At 40.3% G+C, this 20,471-nt stretch overlaps 2 protein-coding genes and 2 long non-coding RNA genes across 4 annotated transcripts; 3 read left to right on the top strand and 1 right to left on the bottom strand.

Moving 5' to 3' along the window:
- Positions 1-1,014: 1,014 nt before the first annotated feature.
- Positions 1,015-1,636, top strand: LOC125372151. The gene is made up of 3 exons (XR_007218002.1): positions 1,015-1,055; positions 1,300-1,401; positions 1,619-1,636. It is a non-coding gene; the product is annotated as an uncharacterized LOC125372151 (long non-coding RNA).
- Positions 1,637-2,734: 1,098 nt separating this feature from the next.
- On the top strand, positions 2,735-3,118 carry LOC124144361. Its single transcript, XR_006862401.1, has 2 exons — positions 2,735-2,773; positions 3,000-3,118. It is a non-coding gene; the product is annotated as an uncharacterized LOC124144361 (long non-coding RNA).
- Positions 3,119-4,991: 1,873 nt separating this feature from the next.
- On the bottom strand, positions 4,992-5,399 carry LOC124144384. The gene has a single exon (XM_046513742.2). The coding sequence runs from the start codon at positions 5,397-5,399 to the stop codon at positions 4,992-4,994; it is 408 nt and encodes a 135-aa protein (XP_046369698.2).
- A 4,194-nt stretch (positions 5,400-9,593) lies between these two features.
- LOC124144356 (carbonic anhydrase 2-like) lies at positions 9,594-17,228 on the top strand. The gene is made up of 7 exons (XM_046513727.2): positions 9,594-9,739; positions 11,030-11,188; positions 12,324-12,469; positions 12,708-12,800; positions 15,142-15,208; positions 16,623-16,774; positions 17,116-17,228. The coding sequence occupies exons 1-7, from the start codon at positions 9,619-9,621 to the stop codon at positions 17,224-17,226; spliced, it is 849 nt and encodes a 282-aa protein (XP_046369683.1). The 5' UTR covers positions 9,594-9,618; the 3' UTR covers positions 17,227-17,228.
- The last annotated feature ends 3,243 nt before the right edge of the window (positions 17,229-20,471 follow it).

Genomic DNA, 20,471 nt, shown 5'->3' with positions numbered 1-20,471 from the left:
ACGTGAACACGACGAAGATGAGGAAGACGAAGAAGGTGAGGAAGACGAAGAAGATGAGGAAGATGAAGAAGGTTAATACAACCACACACTTCCAGACACTTATTTATTGCTTTCCTTTGCAATCAGAATTTTGTGGAAGGAAGAATGTAATGTTATGCTATCCTGATATGACACAACAGTATTGTAAATATATCGAAGGCCAGTCTGTTCCTTGGTTTAAACACATGATCTTATTTATAGATGCAACTTATTTAAATTTGCAATACATGTTCCTTGTCAATGTTCCAGATGAAGATGAAGGTTGCAGAAAACATGAAGAAGACGAAGATGAGGAAGACGAAGAAGATGAGGAAGACGAAGAAGATGAGGAAGATGAAGAAGATGAAGAAGGTTAATATAACCACACACTTCCAGACACTTATTTATTGCTTTCCTTTGCAATCAGAATTTTGTGGCATTGTTCACAAATTTCTAACTTCCCAAGGAAGAATGTAATATTATGCTATCCTGATATGACCCAACAGTATTGTAAATATAACGAAGGCCAGTTCTGTTCCTTGATTTAAACACATGATCTTATATATGGATGCAACTTTTTCACATTTGCAATACATGTTCCTTGTCAATGTTCCAGATGAAGATGAAGATCGCAGGAAACGTGAAGACGACGAAGATGAGGAAGACGAAGAAGATGAGGAAGACGAAGAAGATGAGGAAGATGAAGAAGATGAAGAAAGTTAATACAACCACACACTTCCAGACACTTATTTATTGCTTTCCTTTGCAATCAGAATTTTGTGTAAGGAAGAATGTAATGTTATGCTATCCTGATATGACACAACAGTATTGTAAATTTAACGAAGGCCAGTCTGTTCCTTGATTTAAACACATGATCTTATTTATAGATGCAACTGATTTAAATTTGCAACACAAGTTCCCTGTCAATGTTCCAGATGAAGATGAAGATCGCAGAAAACGTGAAGAAGACGAAGATGAGGAAGACGAAGAAGATGAGGAAGACGATGAAGATGAGGAAGATGAAGAAGATGAAGAAGGTTAATATAACCACACACTTCCAGACACTTATTTATTGCTTTCCTTTGGAATCAGAATTTTGTGGCATTGTTCACAAATTTCTAACTTCCCAAGGAAGAATGTAATATTTTGCTATCCTGATATGACCCAACAGTATTGTAAATATAACGAAGGCCAGTTCTGTTCCTTGATTTAAACACATGATCTTATATATGGATGCAACTTTTTCACATTTGCAATACATGTTCCTTGTCAATGTTCCAGATGAAGATGACGATCGCAGGAAACGTGAACACGACGGAGATGAGGAAGACGAAGAAGATGAGGAAGACGAAGAAGATGAGGAAGATGAAGAAGATGAAGAAGGTTAATACAACCACACACTTCCAGACACTTATTTATTGCTTTCCTTTGCAATCAGAATTTTGTGGAAGGAAGAATGTAATGTTATGCTATCCTGATATGACACAACAATATTGTAAATATAACGAAGGCCAGTCTGTTCCTTGATTTAAACACATGATCTTATTTATAGATGCAACTGATTTAAATTTGCAATACATGATCCTTGTCAATGTTCCAGATGAAGATGAAGATCGCAGGAAACGTGAGGAAGACGAAGATGAAGAAGATGAAGAAGACGAGAAAGACGAAGAAGATGAGGAAGACGAAGAAGATGAGGAAGATGAAGATGATGAAGAAGGTAATACAACCACACACTTCCAGACACTTATTTATTGCTTTCCTTTGAAATCAGAATTTTGTGGCATTGTTCAAAAATTTCTAACTTTTCAAGGAAGAATGTAATATTATGCTATCCTGATATGACCCAACAGTATTGTAAATATAACGAAGGCCAGTTCTGTTCCTTGATTTAAACACATGATCTTATATATGGATGCAGCTTTTTCACATTTGCAATGCATGTTCCAGATGAAGATGAAGATCGCAGAAAACGTGAAGAAGACGAAGATGAGGAAGACGAAGAAGATGAGGAAGACGAAGAAGATGAAGAAGATGAAGAAGGTTAATACAACCACACACTTCAAGACACTTATTTATTGCTTTCCTTTGCAATCAGAATTTTGTGGCATTGTTTACAAATTTCTAACTTTTCAAGGAAGAATGTTATATTATGCCATCCTGATATGACACAACAATATTGTAAATATAACGAAGGCCAGTTCTGTTCCTTCATTTAAACACATGATCTTATATATGGATGCAACTTTTTCACATTTGCAATACATGTTCCTTGTCAATGTTCCAGATGAAGATGAAGATCGCAGAAAACGTGAAGAAGACGAAGATGAGGAAGACGAAGAAGATGAGGAAGACGAAGAAGATGAGGAAGACGAAGAAGATGAGGAAGATATAGAAAATGAAGAAGATGAAGAAGGTTAATACAACCACACACTTCCAAACACTTATTTATTGCTTTCCTTTGCAATCAGAATTTTGTTGCATTGTTCAAAAATTTCTTACTTTTCAAGGAAGAATGTAATATTATGCTAACCTGATATGACACAACAGTATTGTAAATATAACGAAGGCCAGTTCTGTTTCTTGATTTAAACACATAATCTTATATATGGTTGCAACTTTTGCAATACGTGTTCCTTGTCAATGTTCCAGATGAAGATGAAGATCGCAGAAAACGTGAAGAAGATGAAGATGAGGAAGACGAAGAAGATGAGGAAGACGAAGAAGATGAGGAAGACGAAGAATATGAATAAAGGTTAATACTACCACACAATTCGACACACTTATGTATTGCTTTTCTTCAGAATCAGACTTCCTGTCATTATTTAATAGTTTGTCCAGTGTAAGAAATTGTCGTGATATGTGATATAAGGCATGCAGTTATAACGAAGGCCATTTCTGTTCCACTGTCATTAAAAGATATTGTCGACGAAATAAGTGATCTACAGCTCTGTAATAAAGTTTTGTTATTAATCTTTCAGAAGAAGAAGAAGAACGCAGAGAACGTTAAGATGAAGGAGAATCAGAGTAAAGCTTCTGTTATTTGAAGATTGCAACAAAAAATACAAGGACATTTCAAATAAATTAATGATTGTTCCAACCAAATATTATGTTTTTTATCACACTGCACAGCAGAGATTTCCAATCAAATGACACTATCCCGCTTGTCTTGTACTCCGGGTATTCAATACATTTTCTTTGGGAACGAGCAATTGGAAAGGTTTCATTGTATTCACATTTGTTATCTTTTTCGATTCTATCAAACACGTAAATGTGGTGGCACATAATGTCATCTGTATGGTTCACATATACTGACGGCCAAAAGAAACATAACCACTTTAAAAGTAAAACTTGCAAACATTTAAAAACATAAGTTCAAACTAAATCAATGCAAAACACATTATCCAAACACAACACTGCTCTTTACAGAAAGTGTTACACGCATAGACACGTTTTGCTTCAGAAAATTCGAAAATGTGAAAAACATGTTCTGCTTGGGCAGCCGAAACTACACGTGTAATAAGAGTATATAAATGATACGGACGGTATGTCAGACACTCACACTGATAAAACACCACAACAGAAATGCAACGACTGACACCCGAACAACGCGAACGGGCCCTGGGTATGATACAGATGGGAGCCACCCATGCCCACATTGCTGGAACCTTTGGTTGCTCCCGTGTTGCTGTGACTAACCTGATGCAACGTTACAGAGAGACCTGGAAGACATCGGTCAAGCCAAGAACAGGCAGACCCAGATCGTCGTAAGAGATTGAGTTGGGCTCGGACTGTACGTCTTTGACAGCGACGTGACTGGCAAAGGGACGACTTCACTCACGCCGGTTGTGTCTGTTCAGTGCTGAGGTATTCAGCCAACATATTTACCGCCATTGGGGGGGAACATGAAAGGCGGAATGTTGCATTCAGGAGGTCGTGCCGTATGATGGAGGGGGTGTTATGAGTGAGTGAGTGAGTTTGGGTTTCACGACGCTTTTAGCAATATCCCAGCAATATCACCGCGGGGGACACCAGAAATGGGCTTCCCACATTGTCTTGGTCATCGTTAACGGAAATTTGACAGCATGGCGTTACATGGACGAATCTCTTCGTCCGATTGTCCGATTTTCGGTGCTCCTAGCCTACTTCTACTGTTACCTATGTCTTTCTACTAACAATACAAGTATCTACTAATACTAATAATACTACTATCACGATACTACTATGCTAATACTAAAAGTCTACTTCTTACAATACTAATTCACACAATGAATTTATAACAGCGTGGATGTTCATATATACAAAAACAACAACGCTACTCCACCGTCTCTTTCACAGTAGCTTTATACATAAACTTGTACAGTTTCCGCCCGTATTTCCCCTCCAAAAGTTGTATACTGAATCAAATTAAAAACTTCACATTTTTAAAAGTAATCCCATATATGATATACACCGGACAAATGTATCAGAGAAGGTAATTTTTAATCATTATTGTCCAAAGAAGGATTTTAATTAACGGTGGTAACCATAATTTGTTCCAAGCACCTACGGTATTCGGTAATAACATCAACAGATTAAATCATAAGTCCAAAGCACGAGAATCTGATGGCACACAAGTTCAGTAGCGTGTATGGCCACCATGTGCGTTGACAACTGCCGGTGTCCTCCCATTAGTCATACGGCCCATTAGTCATACGGGTTAAAACAACATATGGTATGGTTGACAGCACCAACAACTTCCTTAGTAATGCCCACAATTAAAGTGGAATGATCCAAGAAATACAAAATTACAACATTTAATAATCTTTTAAAACTCAGCATAGGATATATATTCATCATAGCACATATCATCATCAATGACCAAAATCTTATATGACATATATACATAAATAATCACATTAAGTAATCACTGTAAGTTAAATTATCATTAACGCGGGATCACATATTAACATTTTGAGTTTTCAGTTTCACATTTAGTGGTCAGTTGGATACAGATAACCAGCAGCGTCCAGAAACTGAACACAGTTTTTCTGGCCTACTTGGAGTTGGTCCCACAATCTGATGAGTCGGTTTTCCTTCTCGCGATATACTCGCTTTCTGCCTTGGGGAGCAGTACCAAAGTCAATTTGACGCATCTTGGCAGAGTCAGACTTCTCAATCTGCTTGATCAGTTCAACAAAACGATAAATGTTTGGATGATGATGCGGCAGAGACTTGTTCAGTCGGTAGTGGAAGCCTTCCAGATTATCGTTCGTGCGAGGTCCAATGTTTCGGTTGTGATTCCATAGAAGGATGGGGAATCTAGCATCATCACCAACCCAAGTTGTTACAATATAATCATTAAATCTCTGAGCGTTGTCTAGTGCTGGCGTATCGTCCATGGCGTCGACCAAGGCATCTTGGACGTCATCTTCCGGTAACAGAGCCAGGGATGATGCTCTTCTGACCCAGCGTCTGACCCCAGGATCTTCTTGGTACTACTTCAGGATCTTGTTGGGCAACTGCTTACTGGTACAGGGTTGGCATCGGGGTGATCTCTTCTCTGGCCCTCTTCCTCATGTTACTGACAAATCTAACAGTGTCAGGTTCTTGAGGGCCGTGGTTATCAGGAGTGGTGTAACTCTTACACGGCAAGTTTTCACGACACACTTCCAGTGGATACAGTGTTCCTTTGTAGAGTTCTTGTTGTTAAGGTGACCTTGAAACAGTACCTGCTGTGTATCTCGCCTAGAAGTAACATATTCCACTTCAATCAATCCTGCCATGATAACAAGAGTGATATGCTTGAGTCTAAAACATAGACACTTTTATGTACTAGTTTGTGTTTTTTCACTAAATTGTGTAAACTCGATTTAACTCAGTAAAGAACAGTAAATTAGTTTGAGATGAATCCTGTACTTGTTCCTAAAACATCATAGGTATTTATTTAAACTAATCCCAAGCTTTCTAATTAGTGGACTAATCCATTTTGACCAAAGGGTATATGCCTATTGTTGTTTTAACTAATCCCTCTTTTGCTGTATAACTATTGGGAGTATGACAAATGGGCGTATGACTAATGGGACATGACCCAACTGCCACACAACGCCTCCGCATGGACCTTGTGATGCTTGTGAACACATGATTGGGAAGACGACGCCATTGTTGCTGCAAAATGGTGCCAAGATCTTGCAAATTCTGTGGTTGGTTCTGGAGAGTGCGCAGACTTCTGCCAAGAGCATCCCAGACGTATTCGATGAGATTGAGGTCGGGAGACCTTGACGGCCAGTCCATGACGTTGATCCCGCATTCTGAAGGAAATTCCTTGTCAAAATTGCTGTGTGGGGTCTGGCATTGTCGTGTTGGAAGATCAAACCGGGTCCATGTGCTGCCATAAAAGGCAGAAGTTCTGGTGCCAGTACCTGGTCGCGGTAAGCAGCAGCGTTGAGGTTGCCACGGATGACAAGAAGCCTGGAACGTGCATTGCGACACAAAAGCACCCCACACCATGACACTCCCGCCTCGAAATCTGTCAACTTCCTGTACACAACACTGGGCGTAACGTTCATGACGGCGCCTCCACACCCTCGCCCTACCATCAGCAAATCGAAGATTAAACCGGGATTCATCACTGAAGACGACTTGATTCAAATTCCTCTGAGTCTATAGTAAGTGTCGCTGTGCCAACAATTGACGTTGACGTCTGTGTAATTGAGTCAGAATCGGCCCGCAGTATGGCCGTCGTGCTTGAAGGTGAGCAGTTCTCAGACGGTTTCGAAAAGTTTGCGCACTCAGTCTACCTCTAAACAGTTCATTTCTGGTTGATGTAGCCGTCAAAAATCGGTTACGGAGGTGACATAAGACAATCTGACGATCCTCTGCATGTGACGTGACACGTGGTCGACCTGGCCGAGGGCGATCAGCGGTAGTACTCGTTTGCTGTAGACGCGTCTGTAAATCATAAACAGTCCGTCGACTACAACCCATCGTCCTTGCGACTTCAGCTACGGACGTTCCCGTCTGCAACATGCCGATGGCACGTTCACGTTGCACATTTGAAAGGCGTGGCATGACAAATGGCCGTAAAGTCTTTTGTTTTCTTGTGTTTTTCTTTTTTTGTTAATGACTGCTAACAAGTATGGCTGAAAACACGTGCGGTATTATGGCCACGTGACCAGTTGCACGTGAAAAAACAATTTTGCCACTATAGTGCTGTGCACATGATTTTGATCGATTCACCTGCACAAAAACGAGTGTTATCTGAAGACAATACGTGGCCATAGCTGTTTAAATACACAATAAGGGCCCACAATGATAACTGGTCAAAATGTTAAAATTTTAGGATTGGGAATTTTTTTTTAATTTGGTTCAGTATATATTTGACTGGTTCTTGTTGAAATGTAATTATAAAACAGTCAAACACCGTTGTGTCGAAGTTGAAGTGATGCTTACTTCGAGTTATCCGAGTTCGACAAAGCCGAAAAATGATGAGTAAAGGACTACGCAGCTTATACTTCGAGACAACTAAAAGTTGGACACATCAAACTATGTAATTATGATATATCCAAATTGAATGTAAAAAAATAAACATTTGGAAATCTTCTCGCCTGGAAAACAATTTGTGTTGTATACAGTTGGATTGTTCAGGAGACCAAAAACGTATTATTGAATAAAAAAGGTATTTATGATGACGAATGGAATGCAGGTATTATCCGTATCAGACAATTATTCAATGAGAAGGGACAGTTTTACCAACGTGAAACGATGTCCAAAAGATATGGTATGAATTTAACAACTAGAAAATATAATTTGAATGTAAATGCAGTAAGGATAGGTTTTCACTACAGAGTTAAATTAAAACAAACAAATTAAATCCCAAACAAAACCCTTAAATGTTAAGGCACTAAGGGCTTAATTTTGAAACGTGTTCCTAACTTCAACCATAGAAAATACGTTTCGTCCCACACTTGAAAACCATTTCTATGTCATTTCAATTGACACAATATTCGCGTATACAATTTGAGTGCACGAGTGTAAGTTTATTTGAGTAAATGATAGGGTAATAAACCGGCTACCTGTACGTAATAATACTTTGCTGATCCCATATTAAGTTTGATAAAAGATCAGTTTGTTGATACACGTCAAAATGGATTGCCATATGGTGACAGATAACAACATAACGAACGTAGGCGAAGCAGGTTTTGTACTTGACATTTGCAGGTCTGGTGTAGCCAGGAAGCTGTAATCATTTTCCAAACTGCTCACATTTCCATTTTCATTATTTTAATAAACTAATGAAATTTGAGTTAGCTGCACCAGGATAACACGGACTTAAGATTACATAGTTACAGTGAGTGATTTTACGCCGCTTTTAGCAATATTCCAGCAATATCACGGCGGGGGACACCAGAAATTGGCTTCATGTCAATGGGGACCCATGTCGGGAATCGAACCCGGGTCTTCGGCGTGACGAGCGAACGCTTTAACCACTAGGCTACCCGACCACCCCACATAGTTAGAGAGCTGAGGTTCCTTTCGTCTCCACGGATGGTTGAGATTTTCTACTTTTATGACACGGGACTGGTGGGGTGGCCAAGTGGTTAAAGTGTTTGCTCGTCCGGGGAAGACTCGGGTTCGATTCCCACCCAACATGGTGCAAAGTATGCAGTCCATTGCAGGAATATTGTCAAAAGCGTCGTTACAAAATATTCCCTCACTCCTATGAGTGATTAAGTGAGTGAGTGAGTGAGTTATGTTTAATGCCGCGTTTAACAGTATTCCAGTTATATCACGGCGTGTCAGCTTGATGTGGGAGGAAAGCTAGAAATGATGCAGATCTTAGACGTTTTCCACTTCGATGAAACCCACGAGCATGGGTATGGTGCTGACAAACCTAGAAACATAATTGGGGCGAATCGGGATTCGGACCCACAATCATAGGTTTCTGGCGTACCAAAGGGCGTACACCCTATGACACAGTGATAACCGAAGATACGTTGTACTCTTTATCATTTAACACCCTATCATTTTCGCAAGTACGATGTAAGGAGCGTAAGGTTGGTTGGTTGGTTGGTTTGTTGTTTAACGTCGCACTCAGCAATGTTCCAGCTATATGACAGCGGTATGTAAATAATCGAATCTGGACCAGACAATCCAGTGATTTATATCATGAGCATCGATCCACGCAATTGGGATCGATGACATGCATCAACCAAGTCAGCGAGCCTGACCACCCGATCCCGTTAGTCGCCTTTTACGACAAGCATAGACACCTTTTACGGCAAGCATGGGTTGCTGAAGACATTTTCACTAAAAGGAAACGAGTTTCTTCAACAAAATGATGACGCTTTTCTTATATGATCTAATATGTTACATATGTATTATCTACAAATATTGTTCATATACGTTTATGTTAATTTTGCACGAAGAGTTAGATACAATCAAATCGGATTTATTGATTAAACTAACATTTTATTAGTTGAGTATCTTTGTAATCTACGCAACTGCAGTCACGGGTTTTAAACCCACCTGTTGAATAGGTGGTATTAGTTTCTAACATCCTACTACTTATAGGTATGCTCGCACCATGCTATTCCATCCCGCAGACACTGACGAAGAAAGATGCTGATTTCGATTGTTGTCGTGGTTGTTGCAGCCAACGTATACGCGGCTGCCGAAGATGCTCTGTGTCCCATCCCGAAGCACCATATACACTTCGGCTACCATGAAGGTTCGGGGGATGGTGAGTTACATTTATCGACAGTCTTAGAAATGGTTAATTGTTTCAACCACATTCTGGTTGACATGTTGCTGTTGAAAATCATCGCTAAGTGAATATAGGTATTTTTTGCTCCAGCTGACCTCTACCTTTGAACTTTCCAAATGAAACTGAAAAAACTCATTCATAATCATGAGAAATCTCTGCTTTCACCTTTATACTTTTCCACCAAAGCTTGAAGCTGAAGGAATATTGCTCGACAAACGGGAAAGTTGACTATTGGAAAGTTGTAGCCACCCCTCTTGTCATACAGACTCATGTCATACAGCATCATTTTTCATTATTCTTTTATCACCCACTCCCACCCAGCCAAACCCCTACCCCCTTAGCTTTATTAGATTAGTACTGTAAAGTTTATATTTTTGGGGGTTGCACTTCTTTATTTATTCATTACACTTTTTTTACCCAAATAGTATAAAGTGCAACCCCGTGTGCGAAATACGCTTCAGTCGGAAAGCGCACGTTAAATCTCCTATGATGATGATGATGATGATGATGAGCCCGGCAATTAACAGAAGTAGGCTCTTAGTAGTATTACACAAGAATCTAAAGTAAACTCTACAATGTACGATAACGAACAAGCTATTAGTGGCACTTGCATATACATCTCTCCAGACCGAATCAATTGAGATGCAGCTTATTCCTATTATTGAAATTCAGCACTGACCAAGCAGCTGGGTTATCTCGTAACCTCAAAAGTATATTTAGCTTACTGGGTGGCCCAGTCGTTTCAGGACCCGCAGTTCGTCATGCAGAGCTGCTACTTTTAGGCGTGGTAGAAACCTGTGATATTGGAATCGAATCCCAGATGTGTTCTCCGTCCATCATGTTGTGACAGTATCACCCTTCTGTTGTCATTACTTACTCATGTTATCCCACTCATGTATGTATTTGTTACTCCTGTTAATCCTCTACAGTGAATCCTCCACCTACTATATATATTCTGTACAATGTTCCTCATTCAGTCTTGCTTGACAACGGTATAAGGCTCTATACGGAAAGGTCACCTTTACAGTAAATAAAGAAGTTGTTATCCATAAATTGTGTCTACTTTGTCATCCGTCAACTTCAAAGCAATGCCTATCTAACAATTGAATCCCTGATTCGCCATGAATTCGTTCTTGGTTTGTCAGAACTGTATCCCTCCACGCTCGTGGATTCATCAAATATGTAAACGTCTGAGATCTGCATCCCGTCTAAGATCCTCCCACAGTCAGTTGACATTTAACTGAAATACCCAATATTTTGTTCCAGATCCTTCTCACTGGCACGATCTGGACACCGACACCCGCTGCTGTGACGGGTCCCAGCAGTCTCCCATTGACATCGAGAGTGACGACGCGACATGCCACCCTCTGGGCGGCATCGAATATGAACCAAAAGGAGCTGTGTCTGGGAATTTAAAAATGAATGGTAATATTTTAAATTTATTTACAAGTATTGGTTACAAATACCTAACACCTGGACCTTTCATCAACTTAGGTTTGCATAGTAACATTCTTAAGACTTATTCTTATTCTTATTCTTATTTGAACTGTATTCATCTGAGAAACTAAGCGTTCCTCAACGAATTTCTCGTTATTTAAATATCAGCCATGTTAATACTATATTTATGCTATAACTTTCAAAATGATTTCGTACGGTTTTGCTCAGTTTTTAAATCATACAGACCCGGTGGTTCATAAATGCTCTCACCATACCCAGGCCCTTATAGGTGATCGTTACAATTAAAATGGTCAGAGATGAATTGCATCTGATATGTTTAGTTTCCACATATTTGTGCGAAGAACCCTTTGTTGGGTCTAAATGTCTGCTAGAATTCCGAGTTAGAATAGGTCCCAGCAATGTTAGAGTGAGTGAGTGAGTTGGGTTTAACGCCGCTTCTAACATTATTCCAGTTATATCACAGCGGGTCAGATTAATGTGGGAAGAAAGCCCGAAGTGATGCAGGTCTCAGATGTTTACCACTTAGGTGAAACCCATGATCACGGGTATGGTGCTGACAAACCTAGAAACATAATCGAGGCAAACCGGGATTGGAGCCCACAATCATAGGTTTCTGGCGTGCCCAAGGGACGCAACTCTGCACAGCGAATAGCGGCGCCTTAAACGACTGGATGTTAGACGATCAAATGGATCAGGTTTTCAGGCTCGGAGACCTGGTTGATTGCGTGTCAGTGTATGCTGGCGGCGTGGATCGTTGCCAACAATATCATAATCACTTTATTGTCTGGCCCAGACACGATTATTTACAGGCCGCTGTCATATAGCTGGAACATAGCTCAGTGCAGCGTTAAATGACAAACAAATTAAAATATCATTTTTCCTCCTGCAAAGTCTTCTGCGCTTAATATCTGGATTTACTTTACATGCAGGTAACGATTTGCTGGTGAGCTGTTTGAAGTTGAAGTATGTGTCAATCTTACCTCAGTCATGTTGGAAAAAAACCTATAATTTCTTTCGTTTTCTGACACTTGTGTAGATGTCAACGAGATATTTTAGTGTAATGGTTTAAACTAATCTCTTTGATCTTTTCGTTTTATTGCAGGCCATGGCGCGAGTCTTGCCTTCTTCAAAAATGAACGTCTCGTGACGGAGGACATGCCTTTCACTGACGGCGAGTACGTCCTGGACTCAATGCACTTCCACTCTCCCTCGGAACATCTCGTCAATGGCAAGCACTACGATGGGGAGGTATGGCTATAATAAATTATTTACCAATCGGAATATTTCGTCAATTGAGAGGAACTTGAAGTGAATGACTATTTCATGAAACAAACGAAAAAGAAATGTAACATTTATTTTGGTTACAGTAGCTTTTTGACCCATATTGTTCATTTTGTTCTCAAAAAGAAAGGGACTCCACAGCGCCTATTTACTTCATTTAGTGTGCTATAATATTAAAAAAACGTCGTCTTCCTTGTGATTGTAGTTGCATATGGTTCACTACAAGAAGGAGTATGGGAGTGTTGGGGCGGCTGTCGACAAGGAAGACGGCTTGGCTGTCGTTGGAGTGTTCCTTGAGGTAAGAGCCTTCAGATCCCTTTTCTCGCCTTTTAAAGCTGCCCTTGAAAAACCGCCTCCGTGGTCTAGTGGTAGAGCGTCCGCCCGGAGAGCAAAAGGTCCGGGGTTCGATCCCCGGCCGCGTCATACCAAAAGACGTTAAAAGATGGTACTTGTTGTTACCCTGTCTGGCGCTCGGCATTAAGGGACTAAAACAAGGACTGGTCGGCTCGGAGTCAGTATACTGTGTTTTAATGGGGTATTTATGTTGCATGGTATCTCAGTGAGCTAGCACTATAAATCGGCATCAGTCCGGACTAGTACAAGCAGCCACACACACGTGCATGCACGTCGCTATATAAGTGCAATAATCTTAGACGCGACGTTAAACCCCATTTCACCTCACCTCACCCTTGAACAAGAAAACGTCTTGGTCGCATGATGTTGTTACCCTGTCTGGCGCTCGGCATTAAGGGGCTAAAACCTGGTCGGCACGGAGTCAGTACACTGTCGGGTTTTCATGTTAATCTGTCGCATGGTATCTCAGTGAGCTAGCACTATAAAATCGTCATTAGTCCGGATTAGTACAAGCAGCTACACACACACGTGCATGCACGTCGCTATATGAGTGCTATTATCTTTAACGCGATGTTAAACCCCATTTCACCTCACCTCTTGGTCGTCTGGATATATAGACTATTAACATAAGCTCAGAAAACAAGACTGATGCCATGAAAAACTATCCACCAGTGCGTGTGAAAGTTACCGGGCCTAACATGATTTTCTCCGGATTTTAACTTGACATTATGAAGTTTATATGATTTGTTTATATAATATTTGTCTGTTAAATGTAGTTTGTTGGTATGGACGAACTGTGCCTTCCAACTCTGCCTTTAATAGCCTATCCTGCATTTTGTTCCAGCAATCAATTCATTACCTGTTTCTTTAAACTAATATGAAGGGGCTATGTATGTCACATATAAGTGCAATAATCTTGGACGCGACGTTTAACCCAATTTCACCTCACCTCACCATCATTGTACCATTGTAACTCTGATGTAGCTGGGCATTTCGTAAATACACAATGAAACTGATTGCCTTAATTTTTTCGTGGAGTTCAACGGTCGCAGCAGTGGAAGTAGAAGTGGTGATCCGCGCAGGCAGAGATCGGCTTAATGTTGTTTGTTAGTGGATTTATAAAATAGTCTTAATAAACTAAAAGCGGTATATATCTGTGTAGTTTCTTTCTAATACAGTTGTTGTTGTCTGTATACATTTTTTAACATACCAGTTTGAGTCTACATGTGAACACAATCGATGGTTGAAATGTTAGTCTAAGAACAAAACATGAACTAATTCTCAAGAACTCTGATGTATAAAGTTACCTTCATCTTTGATTGACTGATGTATTTTCAATCTTTATTCAGCACTGAAGAGGCCATGGGCCTATGGTACGAAGCATTAAGTTTATGAATAATCAGCATTGATTTTGACTCCATAAACTGTCATAAAGTATTCATAAAGTATCAGGGGTCATTTCAACTTGCAAAATGTTTGACATAGTCCTTTATAGAGCGAGGATTTGGCTGTTTTCCCACCTGATTGACTGATATTACAACATTCACATGGTTTAGAATGGTACAATGAATGGTGAAGCATGATATCTAACGACTAGTATTATATCTACCTATTTACCACTTTATTGTCTCATATTGCGGTAGTTAAAAGAAAACACAGTGCTCAAAGTAAAGCCCTTTTCACTCCACATTCTCAACATCGTCTCTATCAGAAGTGTTTGGCAACTATTGAACTGCATGGCAAGTATTTATAAAACGAACGGGGGAGGAAATATTCTGGGGGGAGATAATATTTCGTAGGGTGGGTAGAGAGTTTATTTCGAGAGGGGCGGAACTGTACCGGTATAAATTCGCCGGGGGGAGATTTTATTCTGGGGGCGAATATATTTCGTGACACCGGCAATACCCGCAGAACAGAATACCTTTAAGTGGCATTTTAGAAGCTGTAGTATCAGATGTGGCATCTTTATGCAGGAGATAAGTTGCCGATGATGATCCAATTTGTGGACACGTCCACAAGTGCTTAAATAGAATGTTGTTAATTTGCAGTTCAGTATAGAGTGAGTGAGTGAGTATGGTTTTACGCCGCTTTTAGAAATATTCCACCAATATCACGACGGGGACACCACAAATGTGTGATTAATGATGGATTAACTCTCTCACCAGAAAATTAAATCAATTCACTTGGGATAGATACTTTCTCCCTAAATAATGATTATACCAGTTGAGAAGCAGTTAACCAAAGTGTAGCCGTTCATAACCGACGGCCTCCTTAACCTTTCCTAGGTGACATGTGAGTCGCAGGATCATGCCTTCAACAGGTTCGTGGATGGAGTGGCGCATCTGAAAGTCGGTAAGTATATCGACATGTCCACTCATAACATACATAAAACTCTGTAACCTTGAAACTGTCATCAATTGTACCCGACGGTTGAAACGTCCTGTAAGTGAATAATCTTCTGCCACGCCCACATTTAACTTTAGTTTGGGCTGTGTCCGGGGGGTGGGGGTGGGGGTGGGGGTGTGTGGGGGTGGGGTGGGGGGCGTTTGAAACGTTGTTAGGAATTACCGTGTGAAGATGACAAGATTGTTTTGTTAGTTTGTATATTGTTTATCGCCGCGCTCAGCAATATTCCAGCTATATGACGGCGATCTGTAACTAATCGATTCTGGACCCGATAATCCCATGATTGACATCATGAGCATCGATCCACGCAATTTGGATACGATGACATCCATGGACCAAGTCAGCAAGCCTGACCACCCGATCCCGTTAGTCGCCTCTTACGACAGGCATAGTCGCCTTTTACGGCAAGCATGGGTTGCTGAAGACGATGACATGAGCTTGTTACAGAATAATGAATGTGAGCAATACCTTTATCAGTAGAAAAAGTATATTGCTTAATTACTGACAAGTTCAAGCGAGAATCACCAGTCTCGATTATCAGACGAAACAGATTCCATTGGGCATAATAGGGGTGAAAGTAATATGAATGGATCCCTGAAAATCAGTGATGACACTAGGTGTTTGCGAAATGTTTCTGAATAATATAAATGATGCATGCAAACGTAAAAGCGCCAATGAAGCAATAAATGGCTACCTGCTTAGTCGTTTTAAACTTTATACTATACAATAATTATTTGATCGTCAATACTTCCTGGGTTTATATTCGTAGTGTATACAAATTTGTGAAGTATTATTGATGTACTTATTCTTGAATTTATTTTGAATGTTAAGGCATCATATTTACAGAGATCTTATATGTAACAATACATGAACATTGTAAAGGCACTAAAATGAGTGATATCTTATCTTTTATTTAGTTCACATTCATTATTTATTTCATTTTTATTATTTATTTACAATACATTATGTCAGTACATGTAGACAGATATAAATTAACTGACAAACAGTTCGGTCTCGAGATGTTGATTCGTTGTATCTGTGTTTCAAATTGAGTCCCCTGCGTGATAATGAGTTATTATTTTCTGAATTTATGTTTCACCACGTCTCTTACAAGTGACACTTCCGTATGCATGCCTTAATGGGTGTTTTTTTTTTATTAACTATGAAAACAGACATGCTTTCGGGGATCACCTGTATGTATATTTGAAACAACAAACAATCCTGTTCTATACATTTTGATGAAAAGTAGATAATTAATTAATGAAGTATAACGATAGTATGTGACAGTCTTTTAGAAATGACTGATGATAAAGACTGATCTTCCTCAGTATTGTATGGTAGTTTTGTTGCTATGGTATAGGTGAAGCTGAGAATGTGACTCTGGACCCCAGCGAGCTGCTGCTGCTTGATGACGATTACTACACGTACAAGGGTTCGCTTACCACCCCGCCCTGTTCGGAGTCTGTCCGATGGGTTCTTATGGTTTTGCCTGTTCTCACCACAGAGGATAGGGTAAGAACTTGCGGCATACGTTGTTTCAGGGTGAAATCATATTTCGTACAAATCGCCCACAGGAAATCATGATACTTGGTATCCGTACGTATTTGATAAATATATAAGTTATATCTTTCTATACTGACTGATTGGACAATCAGAGGTTTCAAATAATATTTGTAGGTATCAAATGAAACAGGAATGAATTAGTCTGTAAATGTAATCTAGCTTTAAGCTACTGAACGCGCCATCACTCGAAATATGTAGATTGCATCGTGGTAATTACTTTCCGTCGTGTTGTATTGAAGCATCACTGAAGACCAGAATGATCCTAATCCTGTATATCGTTACTTCCTTAGATCCGCGTGCTGAGGGCTGTTCCAGTTGCCGACGGCGAACCACTTTCGGTCGACACAAACGACAGACCAGCCCAACCGCTGAACAACCGCACCGTTTATCTTTCCTGCTGATAAACACATACAATGTACATGTATAAATGTTTCAAAGACAGAATATATTGGCCATGAAACAAACCGTGAATGCTTGTGACCACCAGTTGGAATGAATCCACACAGTCATCGACATACGATACGAAGGTTTGGTAACCCGCTGTCATAATAGGCCCAGTAGGAGATTGGGTTCCCTAGTTCGATTCCCGATTTGGTACAATATGTGAAGCCCACACTTAACCTATTATCTTATCCCCCGCGCGCGCGCGCGTGTGTGTGTGTGTGTGTGTGTGTGTGTGTGTGTGTGTGTGTGTGTGTGTGTGTGTGTGTGTGTGTGTGTGTGTGTGTGTGTGTGTGTGTGTGTGTGTGTGTGATTTGTAACGAATATATTAAGGAGAACTGACGGGGGGGGGGGGGGGGGGGGGATTAAAATGTAGAAGAATGTCTCGCATCTGGACACGTCAGCTAAATCAATACGGGTAAACTGTTGGTGGAACGACGTCAGTTAAACTGTCTCAACAGATATTGCCATCTTCATTTATTTGAAACAATGCGTTCATATGACGTCAAGTGGCCTCCCAAAGAACGAAAACAATCCGATATCTTTGCCCCTTTGAGTAATATATTACATGATTGTTTCGGCCACCAAACGCAGGGCTCTTTCTATATAAGCCTCTGCTCCTCCTAATAAGAAAAACTTAAAAATTCACATAACTCATAACATCTTACGAGTGAGTGAGTGAGTATGGTTTTACGCCGCTTTTAGCAATATTCCAGCATTATCACGGCGGGGGACACCAGAAATGGGCTTCACACATTGTACACCCATGTCGGGAATCGAACCCGGGTCTTGGGCGTGACGAGCGAACGCTTTAACCACTAGGCTACCCGACCGCCCCTAACAACTTACGAAATGTATATACGTGTTTCTCTCTTTGGTCAGTATGTGCTGCTTTGGAACATATAGAAATACATGAATGAATAAATGATATTGAAAGATTTGCTGTTTCCATGTTCTCTCTTTCTTCATGACCTGATCTACGTCCCTTGGGCACGCCAGAAACCTATGATTGTGGGTTCGAATCCCGATTCGCCCCGATTATGTTTCTAGGTTTGTCAGCACCATACCCGTGCTCGTGGGTTTCACCGAAGTGGTAAACGTCTGAGACCTGCATCACTTCGGGCTTTCCTCTCACATTAAGCTGACCCGCTGTGATATAACTGGAATAATGTTAAAAGCGGCGTTAAACCGAACTCACTTACTCACTTACTCACTTACTCACTCACTAATGCCCGGAACAGTTTTCATTGCCTACGTACACCTGGATTCTTCATGTGCATTTTGGCAATAAACATGAAGCGAAATCAGTGTCTGGGATGGTGTAACGGTTACCAAGTTACGTCGATCATGTTACCAAACAATGAGTTGCCTTATTATCTTCAGGGTACCGCGGCATGCTGGGAATATAGCCGACAAACTCTTATTATATACATCGCAAAAATATCAAATCCTGCTTCTATTAATTACAGTGTGAACACAAAGAAACCATTGGGGACAGCAGTGTCACTTTGATTGACTAGATATCTAACATTGTAAAGTGGTGCATTATAACAATCCGCTGGTAAAAGGGAAGTACCAGTTCTTTGTGGTACATTCAATATATGACATGACATTAGTTATTCAGAGCTCCATATAACTTTTTGAGCAATCGAGTTTTTACTCGAAGGTTTCTATTTGAATTGGGTTGTTTCATTTTTCATTGGGTGACCAATATTTTTTCACTCATCTATTCATCATTCTATTGGTTTTTTCCCAAATGAGTGAACATTTTAAGATTTACACACAAAAATTGTAGATGTACATGTATATAACGGTTCTGAATATACAGGATCGACTCGGAAAGTAAATTAGCTAGTAATTGTGTTTCGGAAATTAGCTCCGTTGTATGCATGCTGAAAAAGCTTTATTGGGATATTTTTCATTTGATTTTTATTAATTTCATGTAATTTCTGTTCTGTACGCAAGTTAATTGTAAGTAATTGGGCTTTGAGTATTTATTGTTTATGTGGTGTTTCTTGTGTATTTTTTTTTCTTTTGGGTTGGAAGGAGAGGGGGGTATTTTACGTAAATACGCTGCTTATCTGTAGCTCTGTTATTGGTCCTAGTGTTGATTATGTTACTGACACTGCCTTAGGCTACATTACATAACATTTGATCAAATAGCATTGTTTGATCCCTTCTTTCAAACCATTTGAAACAGCGACCGACACAATATCCTGTTCCTATCTGTACTCAAGTCCAAAAGAAACTTTACACATGATCATCTATTAAGGATATCCAACCTCATAAATATTATAACGCAACCACATGCATACACAATCAACCAAACACATTTCAACTCAACATAATGTCCCACGTTTATCATGTAGGTCCTATTTGAGTAAAATCAACGCCAAAAGAATAGCACGACTCACTGCAGGTCAACGCGGGGGAGCAACTGGAAAGCCTATTTTGTAAGAACCTTTGGCTGTTCAAGAGCTACAGTTGGCAACTTCATCAGTCGGGTCACACAGACAGGTCGGACTTCTGACCTACGCTCACTGGTAGAGACCGCCTCCGTGGTCTAGTGGTAGAGCGTCCGCCGGGGAGCGGAAGGTCCGAGGTTCGATACCCGGCCGCTTCATACCAAAAGACGTTAAAAGATGGTACTTGTTGTTACCCTGTCTGGCGCTCGGCATTCAGGGGCGAAAACAAGGACTGGTCGGCTCGGAGTCAATATACTGTGTCTTAGTGGGGTATTCATGTTAAACTGCGGCATGGTATCTCAGTTGGCTAGTACTATAAATCGGCATCAGTCCGGACTAGTACAAGCAGCCACACACACACACGCACACACACACACGTGCATGCACGTCGCTATATAAGTGCAATAATCTTAGACGCGACGTTAAACCCAATTTCACCTCACCTCACCATGCCCTGTGTGTGTCAGGATTTCCTTTCTGTAGACGAGGTAAACACCATTGCTGGGATTTCGTTTCATATGCTTGATACATGGAATTACATTAAGCAGTAAAAGCACTTCATTCAAGGGACGTTACTCTACATGAATTGGTTGATAGGCATTACTTAGAAGTTGATGGATGACAAAGTAGAGATAATTTATGGATAACAACTTCTTTAATAACTATAAAGGCGACGTTTCGGTGCAGATCTTTATACCAAGCCTTGCTTGACAACGGTATGAGGATCCATACCGAAACGT

Source organism: Haliotis rufescens, unplaced genomic scaffold, assembly GCF_023055435.1.
Source record: "Haliotis rufescens isolate VD_foot unplaced genomic scaffold, xgHalRufe1.0.p SCAF_37, whole genome shotgun sequence".
NCBI classification, from domain to species: Eukaryota; Metazoa; Mollusca; class Gastropoda; order Lepetellida; family Haliotidae; genus Haliotis; species Haliotis rufescens.
The sequence above is the reverse complement of the archived record's forward strand: the minus strand, read 5'-3'. Positions and strand labels throughout refer to the sequence as shown.